At 39.6% G+C, this 24,119-nt stretch overlaps 1 protein-coding gene across 3 annotated transcripts in view; it reads left to right on the top strand.

Annotated features, from left to right (window-relative positions):
• The window catches only part of LOC150090805 (telomerase protein component 1-like), an 827,340-nt gene that overhangs the window by 374,540 nt on the left and 428,681 nt on the right, over positions 1 to 24,119 (top strand). For all 3 annotated transcript variants that reach the window (XM_090372947.1, XM_090372938.1, XM_090372956.1), the window contains exon 24: positions 12,362 to 12,516. In XM_090372947.1, coding sequence (XP_090229073.1) covers positions 12,362 to 12,516 — 155 coding nt within the window. The remainder of the gene's footprint in view (positions 1 to 12,361; positions 12,517 to 24,119) is intronic.

Below are 24,119 nucleotides of genomic sequence, written 5' to 3'. Positions count from 1 at the left end.
TTGAGATCGATGGGTCAACTGTTGATGACCCTGCTCGGGTAGCTAACAAACTAAATGAATATTTTGCATCGACATTCACACATGAGGAGTTATTCAGCGAGGGGAATGCCAGAGGTGTATTCAACTCTAGCAGTAAGCTAGAGAATCTTGTAATAACTGAGAGCAAAGTGGAGGAGAAATTGTTGAAGATAAACACAAGAAAGGCACCTGGGGTGGATGGGATCTATCCAGTTATATTAAAGGAGGCAGCAAAGGAGGTAAGCAAACCCTTAGCCATAATTATGAGAGCTTCCTTGGACTCAGGGGAGGTACCCATTGACTGGAGATGTGCAAATGTGACCCCAATTCACAAAGGGGGATCAAAGGCTGACACAAGTAATTATAGACCTGTGAGTTTAACTTCTGTTCCCGGAAAATTAATGGAGGCACTGGTGAAAGAAGCACTGCAGGATCATCTAGACAAGACTTCAGTTATAGCTAGGACACAGCATGGTTTTGTTAAGGGGAAGTCTTGCCTGACCAATTTGATTGGATACTATGATGCAGTCACAAAAGAACTGGATGCAGGGAATAACTTTGATATTATATACTTGGATCTTAGAAAGGCTTTTGATACTGTTGCACATGGAAGACTGCTGCACAAATTGGAGCAGTGTGGCATTGGAGGCAAGTTGCTGCTATGGATAAAGGGGTGGTTGAGGGGGAGAAGACAGAGAGTGGTAATCAATGGACACTGCTCATCGTGGACTAATGTTATTAGTGGAGTCCCTCAGGGTTCAGTATTGGGGCCTTTATTGTTTTCTGTATTTATAAATGATATTGATGATGGTATATCAGGCTTAATGTCCAAGTTTGCAGACGATACGAAGGTTGGCAGGGTTGTCAAGGACACTACTGACACTATGCTGCTGCAACAGGATTTGGAAAGGTTGAGCAGATGGGCTTCGAGGTGGCAAATGAAGTTTAACATTGACAAATGTAAAGTACTACATATGGGAAACAGCAACCCCAGAGCAACGTATCAACTCTGTGGTACTACACTGACAGTGGTAGAGAATGAAAGGGACCTGGGGGCGGTGGTGCAGGCAGATATGAAGTTCTCTGAGCAGTGCAGACGAGCTGCAAGAGTAGCTCATGGTGTATTGTCAATGATATATAGGAATTTTTCTAGCAGGGATAAGGAGGATATTATTCCCTTGTATAAGGCAATGGTCAGGCCACACCTAGAGTACTGTATACAGGCCTGGAGGCCTCATTTCAGGAAGGATGTAGAGCTGCTGGAACAAGTACAGAGAAGGGCAACTAGATTGGTGAATGGGACAAAGGGGTTCTCTTATGAAGAAAGGCTTAAGTTTTGCAAATTACAGTGTCTGGAAACTAGGCACCAGCGGGGTGATCTGATAGAGGTGTACAAAGCCTTGAATGGTTTGAGCATGCTCAATGCTGATGGGATTCTTCCTCTAGCTCAGAAAAATCACCTGAGAGGGCATAAATTCAAATTGAGGAAAGACAGATGTAGGATAGATGTGCGGAAATTTGCCTTTAGCCAGCGGGTGGTTGGTGGGTGGAACAGACTTCCATCCCTTGTCGTGGAAGTTGATAGCCTAAATAAGTTTAAGGCTCAGCTGGACAGGTATTTCGAACGAACAGAGGGGTGAAGTGGAAGTGGTTATTTTTATTTATTTATGTTACTTTTTTTTTTTTTTTTTTTTTTTGGCTGATGCTGCATAAGCTTGTTTTCTTGCATCAAATGCCTCTACTAATGCTAATGCTAATGCTAAAGTGATTCAGAACATTCTCTCTTGGAAGCCCAATGAGTCGCCACTTAGAAAGCAAGGTTCTTATGTAATGAATCAGTTTTGGAATACAAGGTTCTGAAGAGTCTCGTGTTTAAAGTGCCTGCCTTGATTAAGTTCACTATGGGAATGCCGTATTTCATGAATTCCTCTAGTTCAGCAATAAGACCTTTGACGGCCAGAGCTTGGCAGTGAATCATACAATGTGTTGTCAGAATTTTGGGATTGTGTTGCTTTGCATGAGCTATAAAGCCTGAATGCAGACTTAACATTGAGGGAGAACCATCACTGTTAATCCCCCACACACAGGAATCCCACATTAAACCTTCTTTGCTAACAAATGCATGAATCAACTGCTAGTCGTTGGAGACATTCGTGGTTTCATCCAGTTGAAAAGAAACTTACCACTCCAAATGATATGGTGAATAAGTTCTGCCATTATGTCTCCAGCAATGATTTCAATTCGTCGACTAATGGTATTATTGGACAATGGTACTACTGCCACTTTTCGTGCTTGGCCAGATGAGCATTTCCCCTATTGTATGTGGCATCTTTGATTTTGCAATCAGGTAAGCCACTTCAAAGCTTGCTTTTGCCACATCCTTTTGATTAATTGCTTTGGAATCCTTGTTAGTAAGTCACCGCTTCTTTATAATCCCTTCTAAATGTTGAAAATATGATGGAGGCTTGGATAACAATGTTGGATGTTTCTGCTTCATATGGTCTTGGAGCTTACTATTTTTCAATGACTCATTGCATAGAATGGCAGAGCACACAACACATTGTGGTTTCACGACTCCCTTGTCTTCGATATAAGTGAAACCTAGCTCAATGAAGTCTGGCACATAAGGACATTTGGTAGCACTCATTCTGGGTAAGAAAAAAGATGAAAATTAGGATTTGAATATTCATTATATTATTTTAAATAAACTAAAAATAATGTAATGAAGATTACCTTTTCTAAATGTGTACAGTACAATCTATAAACACAGCCAGTGTGATACATACCTCACACCGCCACAGCTAGCAACACGCTGAACCTAAAGTTCAGACTAGACGACTATACGCACTCACTTTAGTTTAGGGGGGGGGGTACGTGTAGACGTATTTTGTCAGTTCTCCGCGTGCATGTGAGTGCAGCAAAAGTGATTGAATCAAATAACAAGCATATGGCATATTTATTAAATATCAAATAAATACTTGTTAGGCTGTTTTAGAGTTATCAGTGCATGCTGACTGATCACTTTCTTCAGAGTACTTTTTCTTCCACACTTTTACAGTAAATTTTAATGTATATTCTGAGGTGCGTCGTTACCCAAAAAAAACCACCCTTACCCAATTTTGGGTAATTTACCCAGGTTTGGGAAACACTGCTCTAAGGCATGTAAAAGTAATTCCTGAGTATAGCACCACACACAGCTGGTACATTAATCTGGGATTACTGCTCCTCCATATGAAGTACCTTGTATTTGTCAGTGTCAAACTTGTTGCCACTTCTCTGCCCATCTGCCTACTTTTTCTATACTTTGTTGCAGTAGCATACCCTGATTACTGTATTCAACTACTAGCCTCCATATCATCTGCAAACTTAGACATTAAGCCTGATATACCTTCATCAGTGTCATTAATATATATACAGTGGTACCTCAGGTCACAAATTTAATTTGTTCTTTGACTCCGTTCGCGAACCGAGTCAAAGAAAGAACTAGAGTTACATTGAAATTAATGCAGATCCAATTAATCCATTCACCCACCCCAGAAACATATTTTTTTTTGACTTTTTTATAGATTTATGTGTGGATAAAAATATATAATATAAAATATACAGTATAACTTTGCCTTTATGGTTGATAGTTGCTGGCACAGGTAGATGATAGAGGAGGAGGAAGGCTACTCCTTCGAAGGAGAGTCCCATTCCATAATAACGTCGGGCATTTTTTCTCTTGTTTGTATCCTGGGAAGTGGTTCGATTGCTGGCTTGGTGGCTGGTGTTTTCACAAGATAACGATCCAGAGACATTTGTCTTTTTCTTTGTTGGATAATTTTCCGAAAATGGGACATCACATTGTCATTTAAAATGTCCACTGCTCTGCTGGTCACAGTTTTGTTAGGGTGATGCTTCTCAATGAAAACCTGCACTTCACTCCACTTGCTACAAATTTCTTTGATCTCAGCACTTGAAACATGTACCATCTCTTCCTCCTCCTCTCCTGAGTGCTCCCCTGCATAACTTTTATTTGTTCATGTTGCAACTCAACAAGTTCTTCTGTGTTGAGTTCTTGTCTGTGGTCCTCCACCACTCCACCACATCCTTCTCGTTGACCTCCAAGCCCAAACTCTTGCCAATGGTCACAATCTCGTTTACTAGAGTTACATCTGTCTCCTCGAAGTCTCTATCAGCCACACAACCTGGCCAAAGTCTCCTCCAGGCAGATTGAAACGTGCGGTTAGAGACATTGTTCCATGCCTTGTCAGTGAGGTTTATGTAGTGGAGGATATGGAAGTGATCCTTAAAAAAAATCATGCAGGGTCAAATCCATGTCGTTGGTCACCTGGAAACACCTAGAAAAAAGAGCCTTTGTATATAACTTCTTGAAGTTTGAAATTACTTGCTGGTCCATGGGCTGGATGAGAGGAGTGGTGTTAGGAGGCAGAAATCTGACTTTTATGAAATCGTATTCAACATCAAGGTCTTCTTCCATACTAGGAGAATGGGCAGGAGCGTTGTCCATAACCAGCAGACACTTAAGGGGCAAATTATTTACCTCAAGGTATTTCTTGACAGTTGGTGTAAAAACTTCAGTCAACCACTCCATAAAAAGTAATCTTGTTACCCAAGCCTTGCTATTCGCTCTCCACAATACCAGAAGTTTACCCTTTAGCACTTTATTGCGTTTAAAAGCGTGCGAATTTTCAGAGTGGTAAACTAAAAGAGGCTTAATCTTACAATCCCCATTTGCATTAGCGCACAATAAAAGTGTAAGCCTGTCCTTCATTGGTTTGTGGCCAGGCAGTGACTTTTCCTCTTGGGTTATGTAGGTCCTTCTTGGCATTTTTTTCCAAAAAAGTCCCGTTTCATTGCAATTAAAAACTTGATACAGTACGTAACCTTCAGAGTTAATAAAGTTTGCAAATTCCTCCACATAGGCATCTGCTGCTTTTTGTCCAAACTACCTGCCTCTCCAAGCCTAACAACACTATGAATTCCAGTTCGTCGACGAAACTTCTCAAACCAGCCTCTACTTGCTTTAAATTCGTAAACACTAGCATCACTTGTATTCGGCATTTTTGCCACTAAATCGCCATGCAAAAAGTAAAGCCTTCTTGCATATTAGGGCCTCGCTAACACTATCTCCAGCAAGCTGCTTTTCATTAATCCAAACTAACAATAATTTTTCTACTTCTTCTAACAGTTGGACCTTTGCTTCATTAACATAGTCACTCCTTTAGCCACATCAGCCGTCTTTAGCGCATCTTTGTTCTTTAAGATAGTAGAGATCGTAGATTTAGCCACGTCATACTGCTTGGCAAGATCAGAAACACGAACACCATTCTCATGTTTGGTTATTATTTCCTTCGTTTCTACTGTAATACGCTTAGGCTTCTTTACACCACTGTCACTAACACTTTTCACTTTCTTGGGAGCCATAATAAGGGTTAATTTAATGCAAAAATCAAAAAAAAATTGTATCAAGAACAACGCAACGACAAACAATGTTCACAGCGTGCAAACCTGAGTAAACTGATGCTGTTCGCGAGCCGAAAACACGGCGCTGAAGCCATGTTTCTGCATTCGTGCGCCGAGGCATTGTTCGCAGATCGAGTCAAAATTTGTTCGGAAATTGTTTGTGGGCCGATTTTTTCATGACTAGAGGCGTTCGTGACCCGAGGTACCACTGTATAGAAAACAACAATTGGCCCAGCACTTAATCCTGGAAGAATCTGTTAATAGCATTGATCCAATGAGAGCAGTGGCCATTTATAACTACTTTTTTCTCTTTTCCCATTTCCCATTCTACATATATCAGCAACTTGCCCTTAATGCCACACTGCTCCAATTTGTACAGCAGTCTTTTTTTGTGCAAGAGTATCAAAAAGCTTCCCAAAATCCAGGTTAAAGATATCAAAATTATTTTTTGCATCCAGTTCCTTTGTTGTTGCATCATAGTATCCAATCAAATTGATCAGACAAGATCAACCTTTAACAAATCCATGCTGTAACTGCACTCCTGTCTAGATGGTCTTGCATTATTTCTTTAACTAGTGACTCTGTTATTTTTCCTGGAACAGAAGTTAAGCTAACAGGCTGTAATTACTCATGTCATTACTTGATACACACTTGATACATTCACATATCTCAAGTCTGTGGGGACTTCCTGAATTCATGGATGCTCTCGTAATTATGGCCAATGGTTTGCTTACAACCTTTGCTTCCTCTCTTAATATAATTGAATTTATTCAGTCAACTCCAGGTGCTTTTTTTACATTTAACTCGAACAATTTCTCTTCCACTTTCCTCTCTGTTATCACAAAATCATTTAGTTCCCTGTCAGAGTTCGATAAACTTCTGACATCCCTCCATAAAGATTTGCTCATGTGTGAATGTAGAGGCAAAATACCTATTCAGCTTGTCGACAACTTGAGCAAGGTCATCAACAGTTGGCACCTCCGCAGCCAGGTGGGCAGGAGCAGCAGTGCGTAGCACACGCTTCTTGATTAGACCAGGGTTCCAGCCTGTGATCATCAAATACGGAGGATGTGGAAAGGTCAGGGAATGACCATCGCATATACCCGGAGCAATATGGCCTTAGTTGCTATTTTTTTTTTTTTTTTTATGAAAACCCCAAACACGAAAGGTATCAAAACCTATAGTACTTAGTACCATGCATGGGTTGAAGGAGAAGTATGGGGGGAGGGGGATGCCGGAAACTTTGCTCTATAGACTAAACATGGGTTTCACCACTTCAAGCCTAATGCTCCTAAAAACCAAATAACAAACAAACAACATCAAAAGTTGAACCATTGATATCAAGTGGACCACTGTGATTCTACTGTTCTTCTTTCTACTGTTAATATAAGTAAAGAAGTCTTTTCTGTTGTCTGCCTTTACTTGCCTAACTTCGTTTGTGATTTGACTGCATATTGTTTATATCTACCATAGGCTTCTGTATCACCTGATAATTTATCTGCAATCATGCATTTTTAGGTGTGTTTGCATATAGATGTGCTTTGCACCTGTTATCTTAACCATGTTTCTCTCCGGGGCGCCTCCGTAGCCAGGTGGGAAGGAGCAGCGGTGCGTTAGCACACGTTTCTTGATTAGACCGGGGTTCGAGCCCGTCACCACCAAATATGGAGGATGCGGAAAGGTCAGGGAATGACCACTGCATATCCCGGAGCAATATGGCCTTAGTTGCTAAAAACCAAATTACAAATTACAATTACAACCATGTTTCTCTGTCCTTCTGCACATAACTGAGGGCCTCTTGGTGGATGGATTTTCACAAAACTTTGTATTTGGGGTTGCTAAAAATATCTGTCAAGCCAAACCAAATTTTATTAAAATCAGGCCAATAGAAATTCAGCAATTATTATTATTTCTTTCTTCCATACAATTTGTATGGAAAAATGGAAATCCATAGATTAATGTATGAGGACCGGTACAAAAGCAATGCCTCCTAATTTTTTATATTTAAATCTGGTGCCACAGATCATTTTGCATGTCACTAAGTAGTCACTGGAGGTCTTTAGTTTCACCATACTGACTGGTGCTGTGATCGGTCTCGTGAGTGCAGCACATGGATAGTTCAAAATGGTGGATGTTATGGATATACTTATCAAACAAAGAGTGATGATTGAATTTTTTACCAAGGAAGAAGTTACACCTATCGAAATCCATACGAGTCTCAAAAATGTTTATGGTGACAATACTGTAGATATGAGTACAGTTGGACATTGGACAAGACAATTTAAGAGTGGGGAAAGTGACATTGTTGAAAAGCCCCGGAGCGGGTGGCCAGTAGCGTCATTGACAACAGACAACAAGAGCTGGATCGACACGCTGATCAAAGAGGACCGCCACATCTCAACATGCATATTATACTATGCAGTCGGTATAGGGAAACCTGCTGTGATAACCATCATAAAGGAACTAGGCTACAACAAGGTTTGTGCCTGGTGGGTCCCGAAAATGCTCACACATGAGCACAAAGAAGCCTGGAAAGTCATCTGTACAGAACTTCTCCAGCACTACGAGCATGAAAGAGAGGTTTTCTTTCACAATAGTCACAGGTATTGAAACCTGGATCCACCAATATTGAATCCACCAATATGACCCTGAAATGAAAAGACAGTCAATGAAGTGGCACCATCAAAATTCACTGTGCAAGAAGTTCAAAAGACAGCCTTCTGTTGGTAAAGTCATGGCGACAGTGTTTTGGAACAAAGATGGGGTCTTACTTGTGAATTTCTTGGAGTGTGGCATCACAATCAACTCAGATTGATATGTGGAAATGTTGGCCGACCGGGCTAGCCAGGTATGTAAAGTGCCTGCCTGGCAACCCAAAGGTAAAGTAAAGTAAAGTGTGTTCGTGTCAAACGGCACCAGGGGTTTCCCCCATCTCCGCGTGGTTTTCTTTGTGGGTGTAACAGATCACTGTTAAGGCCAGAGATTTAAAAGTGTATGGGATTTGGAAGTATTGTGTTGTGTATCGTTGTTCCTCTGGCCATTTAGCCACTAGACCCCTGCTGGGGCCCAACGTTGCCCACACTCAGCCCCGTGGAGGCAGACCAGGTACACCCAGCATAATTATTTACTCTGGCAGGCCCTGCCATATATATATATATATATATATATATAATATAAAAAAAAAAAAAAATAGTAATAATAAATAAAAATAATAATAATAACGCGATTTTAAGGGATGGTTCGCTAATGAGGTTAAGTTTTGGAATTGATGCACGATTTGGCTGTTATAATTTGGAAGTTTAAGTTTTTGTCGTGTGGGGCATACACTGTGATGTATAGAGAGAGAGAGAGTGGGTGGAAAGACTGAAGACTGGAGGGGAAAGACAGAAGTATGAGGCCAATAGGGTAGACGACCCCAGATATCAGTGTGGCATGCCCATGCTGCACCAGGAGAGTAAACGGGGGAGACGGGGGAGGGGACGGTCCCGGCCCCTCCCACCGCCAGGATATGGAGAGAAAGTGGGCCAGACTAGGTGTCCAACCCAGATCACCAAAAGGCGAGGCAACAGCGTAGCTGCGGTCACAGTCATGGTTTTTGGATGTTCAGTTCAGTGTCACTTCAGGTAGGTCACAGTCTTGGTTCAGTCTCACTTGTCTCGTGTTCATCTTATGGGATCAGGAAGAGGAGTGATGACTCTGGTCAGTTTGTAGTACTGCTTTAAAGGTCGCGGGTTCGATTCCCGCCTCGGGCTTGGATCACAGTAAAATGCAAAAAATTTGGGAGGTGCAATATGGCCATAGAAGCTGATGCGCCAACAACTAACAAAAAAAAAAAAAGTGGAAACGTTGAAAAAGTTGAAAGCCCACATCTGTAGAGTTCAATCAGACCAAAACCTTAATGAGATAGTTCTTCTCCATGACCCCACAGCAGTCTTCACACAGTGGAGACCATTGCAAAACTGAGGTGTAGTGTTCTTCCTCATCTCTCTCATTGCCCGGATCTTGCATCTTCTGACTACCACCTCTTCTGTCTGCTGAAGGATGCACTCTGTGTAACCCATTTTGCAGATGATGACCAGATCAAGCACAGTGTTCACAAAGCCTTCCAAGCAAGAGTAAGGACTTTTACAGGATTGGAATACAGCATCTGACTCAGAGATGGTGGAAGTGCATAGAAAATGGTGACTTTGTGGAAAAATAACAGTGTTGTTATTAATGATTGAGGTTTAATTGATGCAAAAGGCATAGTTGTAGGAATTAAATTTTCTGAGGGAAAAAAATAGGAGGCATTATTTTCATACTGCTCCTCATAGTTTTTCTGCATTATCATTAGCTTTAGACAGTCCATGCATGCTTTACATGCATTGTTATGCAAGAATCACGAATGTGATGTCACTTGAGAAAGGAGACATAAAAAAAAAAGAATAATTCAGGAGAAGAATAATAAATTTTATGCAGTTGTAATTAAACTAAATAGCTAACTTTGGATAACTATATTTACTTTTCCTATCTATTAATCACAGAAAATGAAAAAAAAAATTTAATTTAAGGGGAAAAAAATAGACATGCCTGAAACATACATTAACTAACATTTCTTCTCTGCCACAAGTTTCATCATTTCATGTGACATCCATTTAGGTCTAAGCCTTGAACAATAAGTATTTGTTAGTTGGTATGAAAAGCCTAGGTTTCTATGATTACTTTCCAGAATGCTTCCCATTTATAGATTGCTCTTGGGAACATCATCATTTGGTCTCACTGTATAGAATTTAAAAATTGTATGAGGCCACTGTGATCTAATGGTTCTTTTATTCTGCTGCATGTTCTAATAGAATGGCTGCATCAAGAATATTTCTTTATATTATTGCCTTTCTAACATGCTGCTGTAGAAAACTATCTAATAAATACACATCTTGCTAGTGTGTGTGTGAGTGATGAACCCACAAGTTCCAGTCAATATCTAGAAAGTTAAATCCCACATTATAAGATATTCTGATTTACTGGTCCACTCTATTTCTCTGTATAGTTGTTCATTACACTCATCACAGTCATTAGGCCTATAACACACTTCTGCTCTCATTTTCATTTTGCCAATGCTTGTCACACCAAACACTCAATATTGCACTGGCTGCCCATGTGAAATGGATGCACAATCTCAGATTTTGTAATTTTTAACTGAGAGCATAATCGCTCCCACCCTACTGTGCTGTTTGTCCTTTCTGTACACACGTACTCTCCCCATTCAAGTTTTGCAAACATTATATTGAAGTGACATGGCATCTCCGATATCCCTATACTGTCCACATTTGCTGACTTAACCAGTACTTCAGATTCATCAAATTTGGCCGACCGGGCTAGCCGGGTGGGTAAAGTACCTGCCTGGCAACCCAACAGATCAAAGTACTGCAAAAACCTTGGGAGGTGCATTATGGCCACAGAAGCCGATGCGCCAACAACTACCAAAAAAAAAAAAAAAAAAATTCATCAAATTTATTTACTGTGCTCCTAGCATTAGTGTAGGTGCAAGTGTACATGCACCTATATTTACGGTGCCTCCGTAGCCAGGTGGGCAGAAGCAGCAGTGCATAGCACATGCTTCTTGATTAGACCGGGGTTCGAGCCCATGAGCCACCAAATACGGAGGATGCGGAAAGGTCAGGGAATAACCACTGCATATACCCAGGTAACTAAGAGTAAATATATACCTATATTTACTCTTAGTTACCCTAACACAGCCCATGTTTGTTCCATGAGGACCCTTCTTCCCCACAGCATGTCTTGAAATCCCTGATACCTTGCTTTCTGGGCTTTCTTGCTTTCTGCATGTTCCAATGGAAGCAGTGCAAGAATTACTTACTTCTCTACCTGCAGCTGTTATTAATCTGTGTATCCTCCCAAGCTAGCAATCCAGAATAATAATGAATATTATTATTTATTTTTATTCTCCAACATTAACAATATGTATAATCTACTATAGATTCTAAGAGATCTATTTGTGTGTGTGTGTGTGTGTGTGTGTGTGTGTGTGTGTGTGTGTGTGTGTGTGTGTGTGTGTGTGTGTGTGTGTGTGTGTGTGTGTGTGTAAGACATCAAGAAAATTTGTTCTTTCCATAATATATGGAGTCTAATATCTGAATTCTGTACTGTACTTCTTTATTGTAATCATCTCTGCATTACATCGACAGTGCAAAATTTATGTGGACTACATCTACAGGAGACTATGGCATTGCCTAAAAGAACACAGTTGTAATATGAAATACTTCAGGATCAAGTCTGAATCCAAACTTAGCTAGAAAAAGAATCCAGTTACAGTTTTCTCCTGGGGAGCATACAGATTACTATAGTATGTGAATTTTTTTCAGCCTGGTCTGTACTTGTTAACAGGAGAGACTGCTTCACAGGGATGGGGTACACTTAAATAGAAAGGGTGCAAGAATATTTGCTGATGCTATCGAGGCGGTGTTAGGTGTGTCGGAAAACTGCTAGCTTGGGGAGATACAAGGACTAATAGATTAACAGTAGCCACTGGCAGAGGTGAAAGTGATTCTTGCACTGCTTCTATTGGAATGAACAACAGCCTGGAAAACAAGATGCAGGATATTTCAGAGACTGCTGGGAGTCATTGCGGTAAAGTAAACACATGGGTTGTGTTAGGGTAACTAAGAAAAAGAACAGGTGCATGTATACTTAGTTTCAAGTAAACAGATTATCAGGTGCACTGTACTTAAATTATGCATCCATATACAATTTTTAAAACTTTCACTATATAGGAAATTTGTCTTGTATTGCTTCTTACGTAGAAATTATATTTGTGTTCAAATTAATTGTAACTATTTGTATAAGAAACTCTTCATTAACAATACATTTTATATTTCAGGCGCATTTGAGTGAAAAATTTAAAAACCATCCAGTTTTTCCATATTTTATTGGAATAACTCCACAGTCTGATGATATTTATCATGTTCTGTATTGTTTATCAAGTGCCATTTGTAATGAGTTTTCACTACTGCATATCTTGCCCACATCATTTAAGTGAGTATTATGATGAAATTTTATTAACGAAGACATGGCCTTCAAACTTTATTAACTTATTTGTTTATATTTATTAACTGATTTATTCGAACACAAAAGAGAATTGTGTCATAGTATGAAACTTTGATGTCTTATATATTTTTTGTTTTTATGCTTGTTACCTAGGGCATTTCTAGTAATATGATGAGACATACACATTATGACACCAGTAATACAAGATGAACACAAATAAATTAATCTTTATAGATAAATATTTATACAATATATATTTTTCCAAAATATCACAACAAGCTGCAAGGGGCTTGACATTAAAAACAGTTACAATAACATTAAAGGAAATTAATCCACTACCCTCAGTGGTATCTCACTTGAGGGTGGTGAAGGAACAAAAAAAGACTTGGAAGTAATTATGCAGTCAGACATGAAATTCTTTAAACAATGCAGACAGGCTGCTGAGATAGCTTATGGCTTTTTCTCAGTCTTATATAGGAATTTATAGGTAGAAGAAATCTGTTTGCAGGTAGATGAAATCGGTTTTGTAGAGACGGGATACATTTAACAAAGCTGGTGCAAGAGTTTTTGCCGTATCAATGAGGATACCTTAAAGGTTCAGAGAAATGCCAGTTTGTGGGGAACAAGGTAATATAGATACACTTTTATCTGATAATATTAGTCAAAGTAAAGCTTGCACATACCATAAGAGTTCTTATTTGTTACCGCAGCAGATTATATTAGCAAGACGTTCTGAAGGAAGAAACATTTCAAATGAGCAGGTAGCTAATGCCAAGGAAGCAAGCTTAAATAACTTCAAGGGGTGGGTTTGGATAGTTAACTATACAAGAACACTGTCTTAATTGTCTATACAATAATGTCAGAAGTGTCGTCAATAAAACGAGGGTGGGAAGGAGCAGCAGTGCGTAGCACACGCTTCTCGATTAGACCGGGGTTCGAGCCCATCACCACCAAATACGGAGGATGCGGAAAGGTCAGGAATGACCACTGCATATTCACGGAGCAATATGGCCTTAGTTGCTAATGCTCCTAAAAACCAAATAACAACAACAATAAAATGAGTGAATTTTAACTGCTGGTTAGGACAAATAACGCTGACATACTATGGCTTTGATTAGACCGGGGTTCGAGCCCATCACTACCAAATACGGAGGATGTGGAAAGGTCAGGGAATGACCACCGCATATCCCGGAGCAATATGGCCTTAGTTGCTAATGCTCCTAAAAACCAAATAACAAACAATACTATGGCTTACGGAAATGCAGTGCCACCTGGAGATAGGAAACGATGAGTTTCATTACAGTATGTCAATATATTTAGGAAGGATAGGGCTGATAGAAGGAATCATGTTTCTTATCCAAAGCACCATGAGCACGACGAAAGCTTTCCTGGATTCAGACTTTTTGTATGCTAGTATAGAATCTGTATTGAGTGAGATAGTTGGAAGTAAAGGTGTAATGAGATTGGGAGTAATCTGCAGGCCAGGTGATTGTGAAGATTATGATGAGAACCTCTACATGCAAATGGAATGGGCAAGTAAGCATCAATATCTTATTATGGGCGACTTTAATTTGCCTCTAATTCATTGGAGCAAATGAGAAGAAAACTCAACATGGGGGGGGGCAAAATTTTAAAATCAACTAGTTTTTGTTATTTGTTTCAACATGTCAGGGGAAAGTACTAGGGAAAATAATATTCAAGACCCAATCATCACCCATGAACCAGATGACATAATAGGACTAACAGTACAGCAACTAGTAGCAAGAAGTGATCACAGTGTTTTATGGTGGACTATGAAGAGAGAGAGAGAGAGAGAGAGAGAGAGAGAGAGAGAGAGAGAGAGAGAGAGAGAGAGAGAGAGAGAGGGGGGGGTAACAGTAGTTAAAGGCAAAGGAAAGGGTTATAATTTCAGGAAAGGAAATTATGATGGTTTAAGGTGCTACATTGCATATATGAACTGAGTAGATATTTTCCAGAGAGCAAATGCAATTGAATTATGGTATACCTTTTAAGATATTAATCACAGAAGCTTTGAATGCATATATACCATTAAAAAAATATTCCACAAGGATTCCAAGTTAGATGAACAATGAAGTTGCCAGATTGCTTGAGCAGAAAAAGACACCATGGAGAAGGTACAGAGCAATAAAAAGTATTGAATCCTATAACAGCTACAAATTATTGTAGTTGTTGGTTTTTAGGAGCATTAGCAACTAAGGCCATATTGCTCCGGGATATGCGGTGGTCATTCCCTGACCTTTCCGCATCCTCCGTATTTGTTGGTGACAGGCTCGAACATCAGTCTAATTAAGAAGCATGTGCTACGCACTGCTGCTCCTTCCCACTTGGCTACAGAGGCACCCAGCTACAAATTGACCTGTAATAGTGCCACAGAAAAGGTTAGTCTGGCAAAGGCAGATTATGAGATATCGCTGGCAAAGAGTGGGGATAAGGAATTCTTCACATTAGCTTTAGCATTAGTTGAGGCATAAAATACAAGAAAGCGGGATTAAACAGCATCAGCCAAAAAAAAAAAAAAAAAATCCTATTTCACACAACCATCTTCTCTAAAAGTTAGTCCAGTTCTTCCTTGAATTTATTTAAGCTATCAACTTCCACAACGACAGATGCCACCTCAGTTTCATAATTTTAGCAAGAGAATGAATCCCATCAGACTTCAGCCTGCTCAATCCATTCAAGATTTATATACCTCAATCAGATCATCTCGCAGGTGCCTATTCTCCAGACACTGCAATTTGCGAATTTAAGCCTTTCTTTTTAAGAGCACCCCTTCATTCCCCTCACCAATCTTGTTGCCCTTCTCTGTACTCATTCTAGCAACTCTACATCCTTCCTAAAATGAGGCCTCCAGTCCTGTACTGCAGAATCAAGACATGGCCTGACCACTGCCTTATACAAAGGAATAATCACCTACCGTATTTCCCCATGTATAAGACGCACTTTTTTTTGAAAAATTTGGGGTCTAAAAACTGGATGCATCTTATACAGTGGTTGTAGATTTTTTTTTACTTGCACTTCCCGCTTTTTCGTGCTTGTTGTCTTTGCGCTCATTGTTTCGCACTTGTTACCGGTGTATTAGGTTACGTTTTTCCACGTTCTGCCCAGAAATGGCTCAGAAAAGATTTTTGTTCAGTGCTGAATTCAAGTTAAAAGTGATCCAGTTTGCAAAAGTGAATGGAAATCATGCTGCTGAACGTAAGTTTGGTCCTCCTCCAACTGAGAAAACAATCCGAGACTGGCTACGGGAAGAAGAAACCCTACTGAAAACGCCACGGCAGAAGAAGGCCATTAGAGGCAAGTCAGCAAAATAGCCTGATTTAGAGAGGGAATTGAAGATATGGATTGAGGAGCAAAGGGCAATTGGAATTCCTGTATCCACAAAGATGGTTCAGCATGAGGCAAGAAGAATTGCTGATGAAAAAGAAGTTACTGATTTCAAAGGAGGACACAATTCGTGCTTCGGGTTCATGAAACAGAATGGACTAAGCTTGCCCAAAAGATGCCTGAAAGCTATGAGCAGAAGGTCCTTGAATTTCATCGTTTTGTCATTCAATGTCGGAAGACACATCAGTTTGAGTTGGGACAGATTGCAAATATGGACGAAGTCCCCCTTCAATTTGATGTCCCAAGTAACAGAACTGTTGATAAGAAGGGGGTGAAAACTGTAACTGTGAAGACAAGTGGACATGAAAAGAGCCATTATACAGTTGTTCTAGCTTGTTGTGCCCATGGAACCAAGCTGCCTCCTATGCTGATTTTCAAACACAAAACAATGCCAAAAGAAGACATTCCTTGAGGAGTGATTGTCCACGTTCATGACAAGGGTTGGATGGATCAGGATGGGATGAAGATCTGGTTTGAGAAAGTTTTGAGCAGGAGACCAGGTGGGCTCTTACGCAAACCTATAGGGCATATTTGCCCTACACCAATAGGGCAAACCTGCCCTATTGGTGCTTGATCAGTTCAGGGCACATGTAACAAAAAATACAAAGAAGATTGCTGCAGAGCAAAAAACAAAACTTGCCATCATACCTTGACATCCCAGCTCCAACCACTTGATGTCAGCATTAACAAACCCTTCAAAGCGTTGCCATGAGAGACGAATGGAACCAATGGATGAAGTCTTCTGGGGACAATTTGACACCAGCAGGAAGAGTGAAGAAACCAACTATAGGAGAAGTTTGTACCTGGGTGAAAAGATCCTGGGATAATATCAAGATTGAGATCGTTGTCAAGTCATTTAAGAAGTGTGGCATATCAAATGCCGTAGATGGAACTGAGGATGAGGCAATATATGAAGACAGTGATTCGTCATCAGACACAGATAAGGACAAGCTAATGGATGGGAGTTTTGACAGTGATGAGTTGTATGAATTTTATGATGAATAAAACTTGAGTTAAATAACTTTATGTAATACATTTTTTTTTTTCAAATTTCGGGCCCCAAAATTAAGGTGTGTCTTATACATGGAGAAATATGGTACTTCTTCCTACTAGCAAAATTATTGTATACCATTGACAAAAATGGATGACTTGCTCTAGCTGCCTGTCTGCGCTGCTCAGAAAACTTCATATCTGGCTGCACAATTACCTCCACGTCTTTTTCATTTTCTTCCACCCTAAGTGTAGTACCACACAGTTGGTACATTTCTCTGCAGTTACTTCTACCCATATGTAGTACTTTGCATTTGTCAATGTTAAACTTCAGTTGCCACTTCTCAGGCCATCTGCCCAACTTTTCTAGATCCTGTGCAGTAGCATACTGTCATTAACAACCCTGCCAACATTAGAAAACAGGCCTTGTGCATCAGGTTGCATTATATCATCCAAGTTTCTTGCAAAGACCGACTAACTGGTTAAAATAACTTTATTAAAATAAAAATGATATATACATAAGATAAAACAGAAATAAAATAAGATAAAAGCGTTAAAATACGATAAGATAAACGTGTTAAAATATAATATAATAAAAGTTAAAATACATAGTAGCTTTTGAAGCGAAGTGCCTCTTCATCAGCTAGTCTGTGAGTGGTGTACTTCAGTTGGGTATGCTCATGTATCACGAGTCTGGTGTCAGTAGAGCAGAATTACGTACATGTGATGATCGTCAGCACTCATCGCACTGCAATACAGTACATTCTATAATAGGGTGTAAGTGTACTCCCCTCGTGCAATTCATAGTACTATTATTGGTGGCTATGTGCAGTGCTTCAAGCCATGAGTGCTGGCTGTAATCACGTGAATAGTCAACGATTTCAGTATCCTGTTGGGGATCAAGATTGTCCTGCTCAACCCAGTAATGCTCGGCAACTGCAAAGCATTCAAAATTAGTGGTTCGTAGAGCCATCTCATGCTCAGAAATTCGATCTTTCACCAGACTCACCTACATAACACCCCTCACAATCCGGACATGTAATACGGTATACAGAACCACTCTGTAGGAAAGGAGGAACAGGTGTTTTCACCTTAGAAATAATAGATTGTAATTTCCTCCCCAGAAGTTGCACACATCATATATGATGGAAATGAAAACTCCTAACAAGACGTTCCGATATGCCCGGATAATAGGGGATGTAAGCAGTAGAGATAAATTGATTAACACGAGGCGAGTTAGATTTCGTAACAAATTCGTGAGCCTGAAGCTCACATCATGTCTAGAACATGAGGTGGATAGCTGCAATTTGAAAGCTCTGCCCTAATTTTAGAAATTTCCAATTGCCTGTCACCAGTCGAACTAGAGTGCATCCAAGCGCGGGAGAATAAAGTTCGAGCAGTGCTACGTAAATGACCAGGGGCGTGCGCAGAGCCATAACTGGTAAATTGGCCTGCGCACATTGGCTTCCTAAAAACAGAAGTTACTAAATGTGAATCCACAAGTTAGACTAGCACATCCAAAAAAGGAAGAGTATTATCAATCTCTAGTTCAATCATAAACTGAATGACAGGCGACAGGGAATTGAGATATTGCAGCAGCCCAGATTCTGATCCCCGGGGTACAATTGCAAAAATATCGTCAACATAACGACATCAGAGAGTGATAGGAATAGGTAAATTCAAGAACATCTGACTCTCGAGTTCCTCTATGGCGATATTGGCCACGATAGGACTAACAGGGGCACCCATAGCTGTGCCCTGTATTTAGCGAAACAGAGAGTCATTGAACATGATCACGCCCCCCGATAAACACAGATCGAGAGCGGTACAAATATCATCTGTAGAGAGTGAGGTTCTATCTCCCAATGTGGCATCCCTGCTCAAAAGACGTCTCGCACAGGCAATAGCCTGTTGTACAGGGACAGAAGTGAACAGAGAAACCACATCAAAGGAGACTATAACCTTGCTCTCAGAAATAGTAAAATCTTTAATAATATGCAGAAAATGTATACTACTGGAAATAGTGTAAACAGTTTTCCCAACAAGGGGTGCTAATAACTTAGCAGCATGTTTAGAAAGTTCATACATAGGTGTATGACAACAAGAAACAATGGGCTGTAAAGGAATATCAGGTTTATGGATCTTTGGAAGTCCATAAAACTGTAGAAGTCGACAAATTTTCACATGGAGCTTCCAGCGGATGTTCTTGGTAATCTTATTGGCTAAAAACCAAGAATGCACAAGTTTATTAACTTTGGATTCCAACATCTCCAACACTTTCACAGGGGGAGTCTTGCACAGTTTCATAAACTTCCCGATCCTATAATAGAGTGAGGGCCCTGTGAATATACTCAGACTTGTCCAGTGCACTGCCCCTTATCTGCAGGCAAAATTACAATAATGTCATTTTTGCTCAAAGAAAGAGCTTCCCGTTGACATAATCTGAGGTTATTAGTAATGGGCCGGATGTGTTGCAAAATCGAAGCTGTTTTAAGCGAATTACATTAGCAGTCTCTTCAGGTAGCTTGTCGAGAGATGCTTCCATACCCATAGCCAAATGTGTAATGGGAGGTTTACAAGGAAGGACTGCAAATTTCATGCTGAGGGTCAAGAGATCATGTTGCTCCTTAGATAATTGGTTCAAGTTCAAAACAAACTGTGAGTTATCTCTCATATGTGTGTTCCCAGCAGTATATGCTTCTCGTAATAAAGTGTTAAATTTATTCTGCTGAAGTACATGATACACTTCAGTCACACGCATGGCTTGGGAACACAAAACATGAACCACAGTAGAAAATATTGGAGGCGGGACCAAACCTCTTAATTCTTGCATGAGCCTGGATTTGTTTATAATGATTCTTTTCAGTTTTTGATGAACACTACCAATCCAGATTCCCAACATTTTCAAACCAAAGCCAAAGCAGGCATGCTTCACTTCATATGGTCACAAGAGAACAGTTCCTTGAATCTAAAACCCCGGGGAATGATATGATGGGCTTTACAATGATGTGCAAAGTGTAAATGTTGTCTATTATGGGATTCAGACATAAACAATTTCTGAAAACTGACAGTAACACTATACGAATACGGGCCATACATTAAATGAACATTAGACTTGTGCGTCGGGTTGCATTATATCATCCAAGTTTCTTGCAACGACCAACTAACTGGTTAAAATAAAGTTATTAAAATAAAAATGATATATACATAAGATAAAACAGAAATAAAATAAGATAAAAGCGTTAAAATAAAATATAATATAATAAAAGCATTAAAATACATAGTATCTTTCGAAGCGAAGTGCCTCTTCATCAGCTAGTCTTTAATGGTGTATTTCAGAATATATTGATGGTTGCAATAGCACAAGTCAGCTGGGCATGATCATGTATCACGAGTCTGGTGTCGGTAGAGCAGAATTACGTGCACGTGATGATCGGCAGTGCTCATCGCACTGCAATGCAGTACATTCTATAATAGGGTGTAAGTGTACTCTCCCCATGTGATTCATAAGACTGTTATTGGTGGCTATGTGCAGTGCTTCAAGCCACGAGCGCTGGCGGTAATCACATGAATAGTCGACAATTGCAATATCCTATTTATTTCTGTTTTATCTTATGATTATTATTTTAATATCATTTTTATTTTAATAAATTTATTTTAACCAGTTAGTTGGTCGTCGCAAGAAACTTGTATAACCCTGCCAACCTTTGTATCATCTGCAAACTTAAGCATTAAGCCTGATATACCTTCATCAATATCATTGATAAATATACAAAACAACAATGGGGAAAACAATGAACCCTGGGGAACTCCACTAATAACTTACCCCAGGGGCTCACATCTGGTGAGTATGGGCTTGGCACACTCAGGGTGCTGAGCTGGATATCATCATTCTTCTCTTTCTTGATGATTCCCTTTCTACTTTCTCTCTCTCTCTCACTCGAGGTAACTCGCGAATGTTTTTTGGCTGATGGAGCATAAGCCTCAGGTTTCCATGCACCATATGGCTAAAAATAATAATAACAATAACAACCAGGAAGAGCTTTGTCCATTGATTGCCACTCTCTGTCTTCTCCCACTCAACCACCCTTTTATCCATTGTAAAAACTAGCCCTTAATGCCATACTACTCCAATTTGCACAGTAATCTTTCACGTGCAGCAGTATCAAAAGCTTTCCTGAAATCCAATTACAGTCAAACTTGGTTATAACGAGATCACGGCTGTAATGAGCAAAAAGACATAATGATTTTAATTTGCATGTATTCCCATACAATCACTCATTGTTAAAACGAGCGTAATACATGGATATACCGAACAAATTTTGGTAACTATGCAAACATTCTTAACTGCTTGGGTAGTTGAAAAAAAAATTCTTGGAATAGACGAAAATGAAAAGGCAAAAATGAATGCTTTTTGACCACCTGCATCGGATTAGTGGTCAGTTTATGACCTTGTCCTTCTGGGGATGGGGGCTATACAATTGTGTGTTGGCGTTCTGCTTGCCACATTATCCTATTTACAAATTGTCTTGTACAGGTACAACCTGTTTTACAACAGGGTTAGGTTCCAGCAATACGGGGTCATAAAATGAAAAATCTTAAAACGAGACGAAATTATAATGTAATTGAATGAGATAGGTTCCAAAATTTACCCAAGTATGTACTAATATTTCTGTTCTTTATAAATAATTAAATATTTTAAACATTTAATGCACATGTTTTATTTATACTTATACATAAAACAATTAATAAAATAAAATTTTAACTTACTTTGGTCCTGCCGAGTCATCGCTTGAGTGACGATGGCGTAATGGGGCGACATTAATGGGATGTTCCTGGTTGAGGGTCATCGGGTTCTGAGGGTTCCTTTCCCTTCTTTGTCAAGAACTGTAGTACTGACGTCTGGCGTGACTTCCTGCTTCTTTCTTCCAAGATGTTATAGTAAACCTTCAACATCATGTTGACATCTCTTTGGATGCCATGGCTATGTTCCCAACCAGGATCATTATCACAAAGTTCATCAAATGCACTACAAATTTTGGCAAGAGCACTCTGAAAATGTTTTTTTTTTTTTTAATGTTTTGATTGGCTCCAACTGTTTCACTCCATGTGGTGTGTCAGCCTCATGTTGAAGTTGCACAGTCAGTTCCTCCAATTCCTCCCTCGAAAGTGGCTCACCATGACTCTCCAGCAACTGGTCAACATTGTCTGGAAAATTTTGTCAATGCCAATACATCCTTAGCCATGTGAGAAACATCTTTAGCTTCCAAAACCGGCTCAATCCTTACAAAAGCAATCACTGCTCAGGCCACAATTTATGCTAGATGCCATTCATACAGGACTGTGACACTTCCTCCCAGGCAGAATTAATGTTTACAATGGCATTTAGGTTGTTTACACCTTCCAATAGTCCCTCATAGTTATATCAGACTGCACAGCCTCAACAATCCCTTTTAAAGTCATACGCAAATAATACGCATTAAAGGTCGCAATTACACCCTGGTCCATCAGTTGCAAAAGTGAAGTTGTATTGGAAGGCAAATACACAACCTCAACTTCCAAATGGTCATTATGGATTTCTTGGAGGTTGGCTGGGTATCCTGGAGCATTGTTCAGCACCATCATGACTTTGGGAGGCAAGCCATTTGCTGCACAAAACTGAGCAACCTCTGGACAAAAGTACGAGGTGCACCATTCACTAAAAATTGTCTGAGTCATCCACTTTTTGTTAGAGCACCAAAACACAGGAAGTCATGTCTTCACCATGCCCATCATTACACAAGGCACTCTGAATGGTACACCAACGTCGGTTTGAGTTTAAATGTTCCCGATGAATTGCCACCCAGAAGCAAAGTCAGCCGATCTTTTGCAAACTTGAAACCAGGGGAAGACCTATCCTCACAGGCGACGTATGTCCTACTTGGCAATTTTTTCCAATAAAGTTCCATTTCTTCCACATTAAAAACTAAATCAGGGTGGTAGTTGCCTTTGTCTATTAAGTGTTTAAATTCGGAAGGATACTCTTCTGCCACTGCAACATTAGCACTAGCAGTATTACAAGACACTTTCACATTGTGAATTTTATAACAGTTTTTAAACTGATGAAACCACTCTTTGCTAGCCATAAATGTTTCAGTGCTACCAGACTCCTCACATATTTCGTCAAATAACGACTTTGCCCTGTCCAGAATTACAGCCTGTGTAACAGGAATGTTATTTTGATTCACATCGTCAACTCACAACACTAACAATTTCTCCATTTTTCTCCATTGTCTCTCTGTGTGAATAAGTTGTTCTGGAGGATGGCACACTTGTTATCCCTGTGTGTGTGTGCGCTTTATTTTATCAACATTGTTTATAATCATTGATACAGTAGAAGGCACTGAACTCAATGCCTTACACACATCCGACCGACGCTCACCAGATCCATGTGTACAATCCCATCCATTTTCTCCTTAATTGTTAGTATTTTATGCTCTTTTTTTTTTTTTTTGGCCCCTCTGGCACAGGCACTGTCCTATGCTTAGAGCTCAGGGTTACACAAAAATTATTATTATTATTAATGAGAAATAGCACTATATTAACAATGTGTAACCCATTAACAATTGAGGGAAATTCGCAACGAAACCAACATGGGGCGCTGAATGTAAACAACTCTTGGCATTGCTATCATTCCACCCACAATGCACCACAAAAAAAATAAAAACGCCTAGTGCGTGTTTGGATTCAAAAGCGTTGCTGCGATGTTTTACCGAGTTGCAATTTTTTTGTTATATTCAATTTTTTTAGGTAATATTTTGAAACAGTCGCTAATGTGAAAATTCGTAAAATGGACAATTGTACAATGGGACCTACCTGTATTCACTGAACTATAAATTTATTTCAGGACTTCTAAGAATTTTGGAAATGGGACTTGTAAGAATTTTGCATGCAGATCAATTTATCATTTTAAAGTAAAATCAGTTAGAAACGAACCCTTCCTTCAGAAACATGTCTACTAACAAAAGAAAGTGTCTCTTGATTCGTGAAAAAGTCAAAATTATTCATGAGTTAGAACGTAGTACAAATAATGTTGATGTGTGTAAAAAGTTTTCCTTGTCCTCTTCAAATTTATCGACATTGTGGAAGAATAAAGATGTTTACATATCTGCACTGGAAAAGAACACAACCAAAAAAAAAAAAAAAAAAAAAATTAG

Source organism: Mastigoproctus giganteus, chromosome 1 (genome assembly GCF_048544385.1).
Source record: "Mastigoproctus giganteus isolate SK-2022 chromosome 1, ASM4854438v1, whole genome shotgun sequence".
NCBI classification, from domain to species: domain Eukaryota; kingdom Metazoa; phylum Arthropoda; class Arachnida; order Uropygi; family Thelyphonidae; genus Mastigoproctus; species Mastigoproctus giganteus.
The sequence above is the reverse complement of the archived record's forward strand: the minus strand, read 5'-3'. Positions and strand labels throughout refer to the sequence as shown.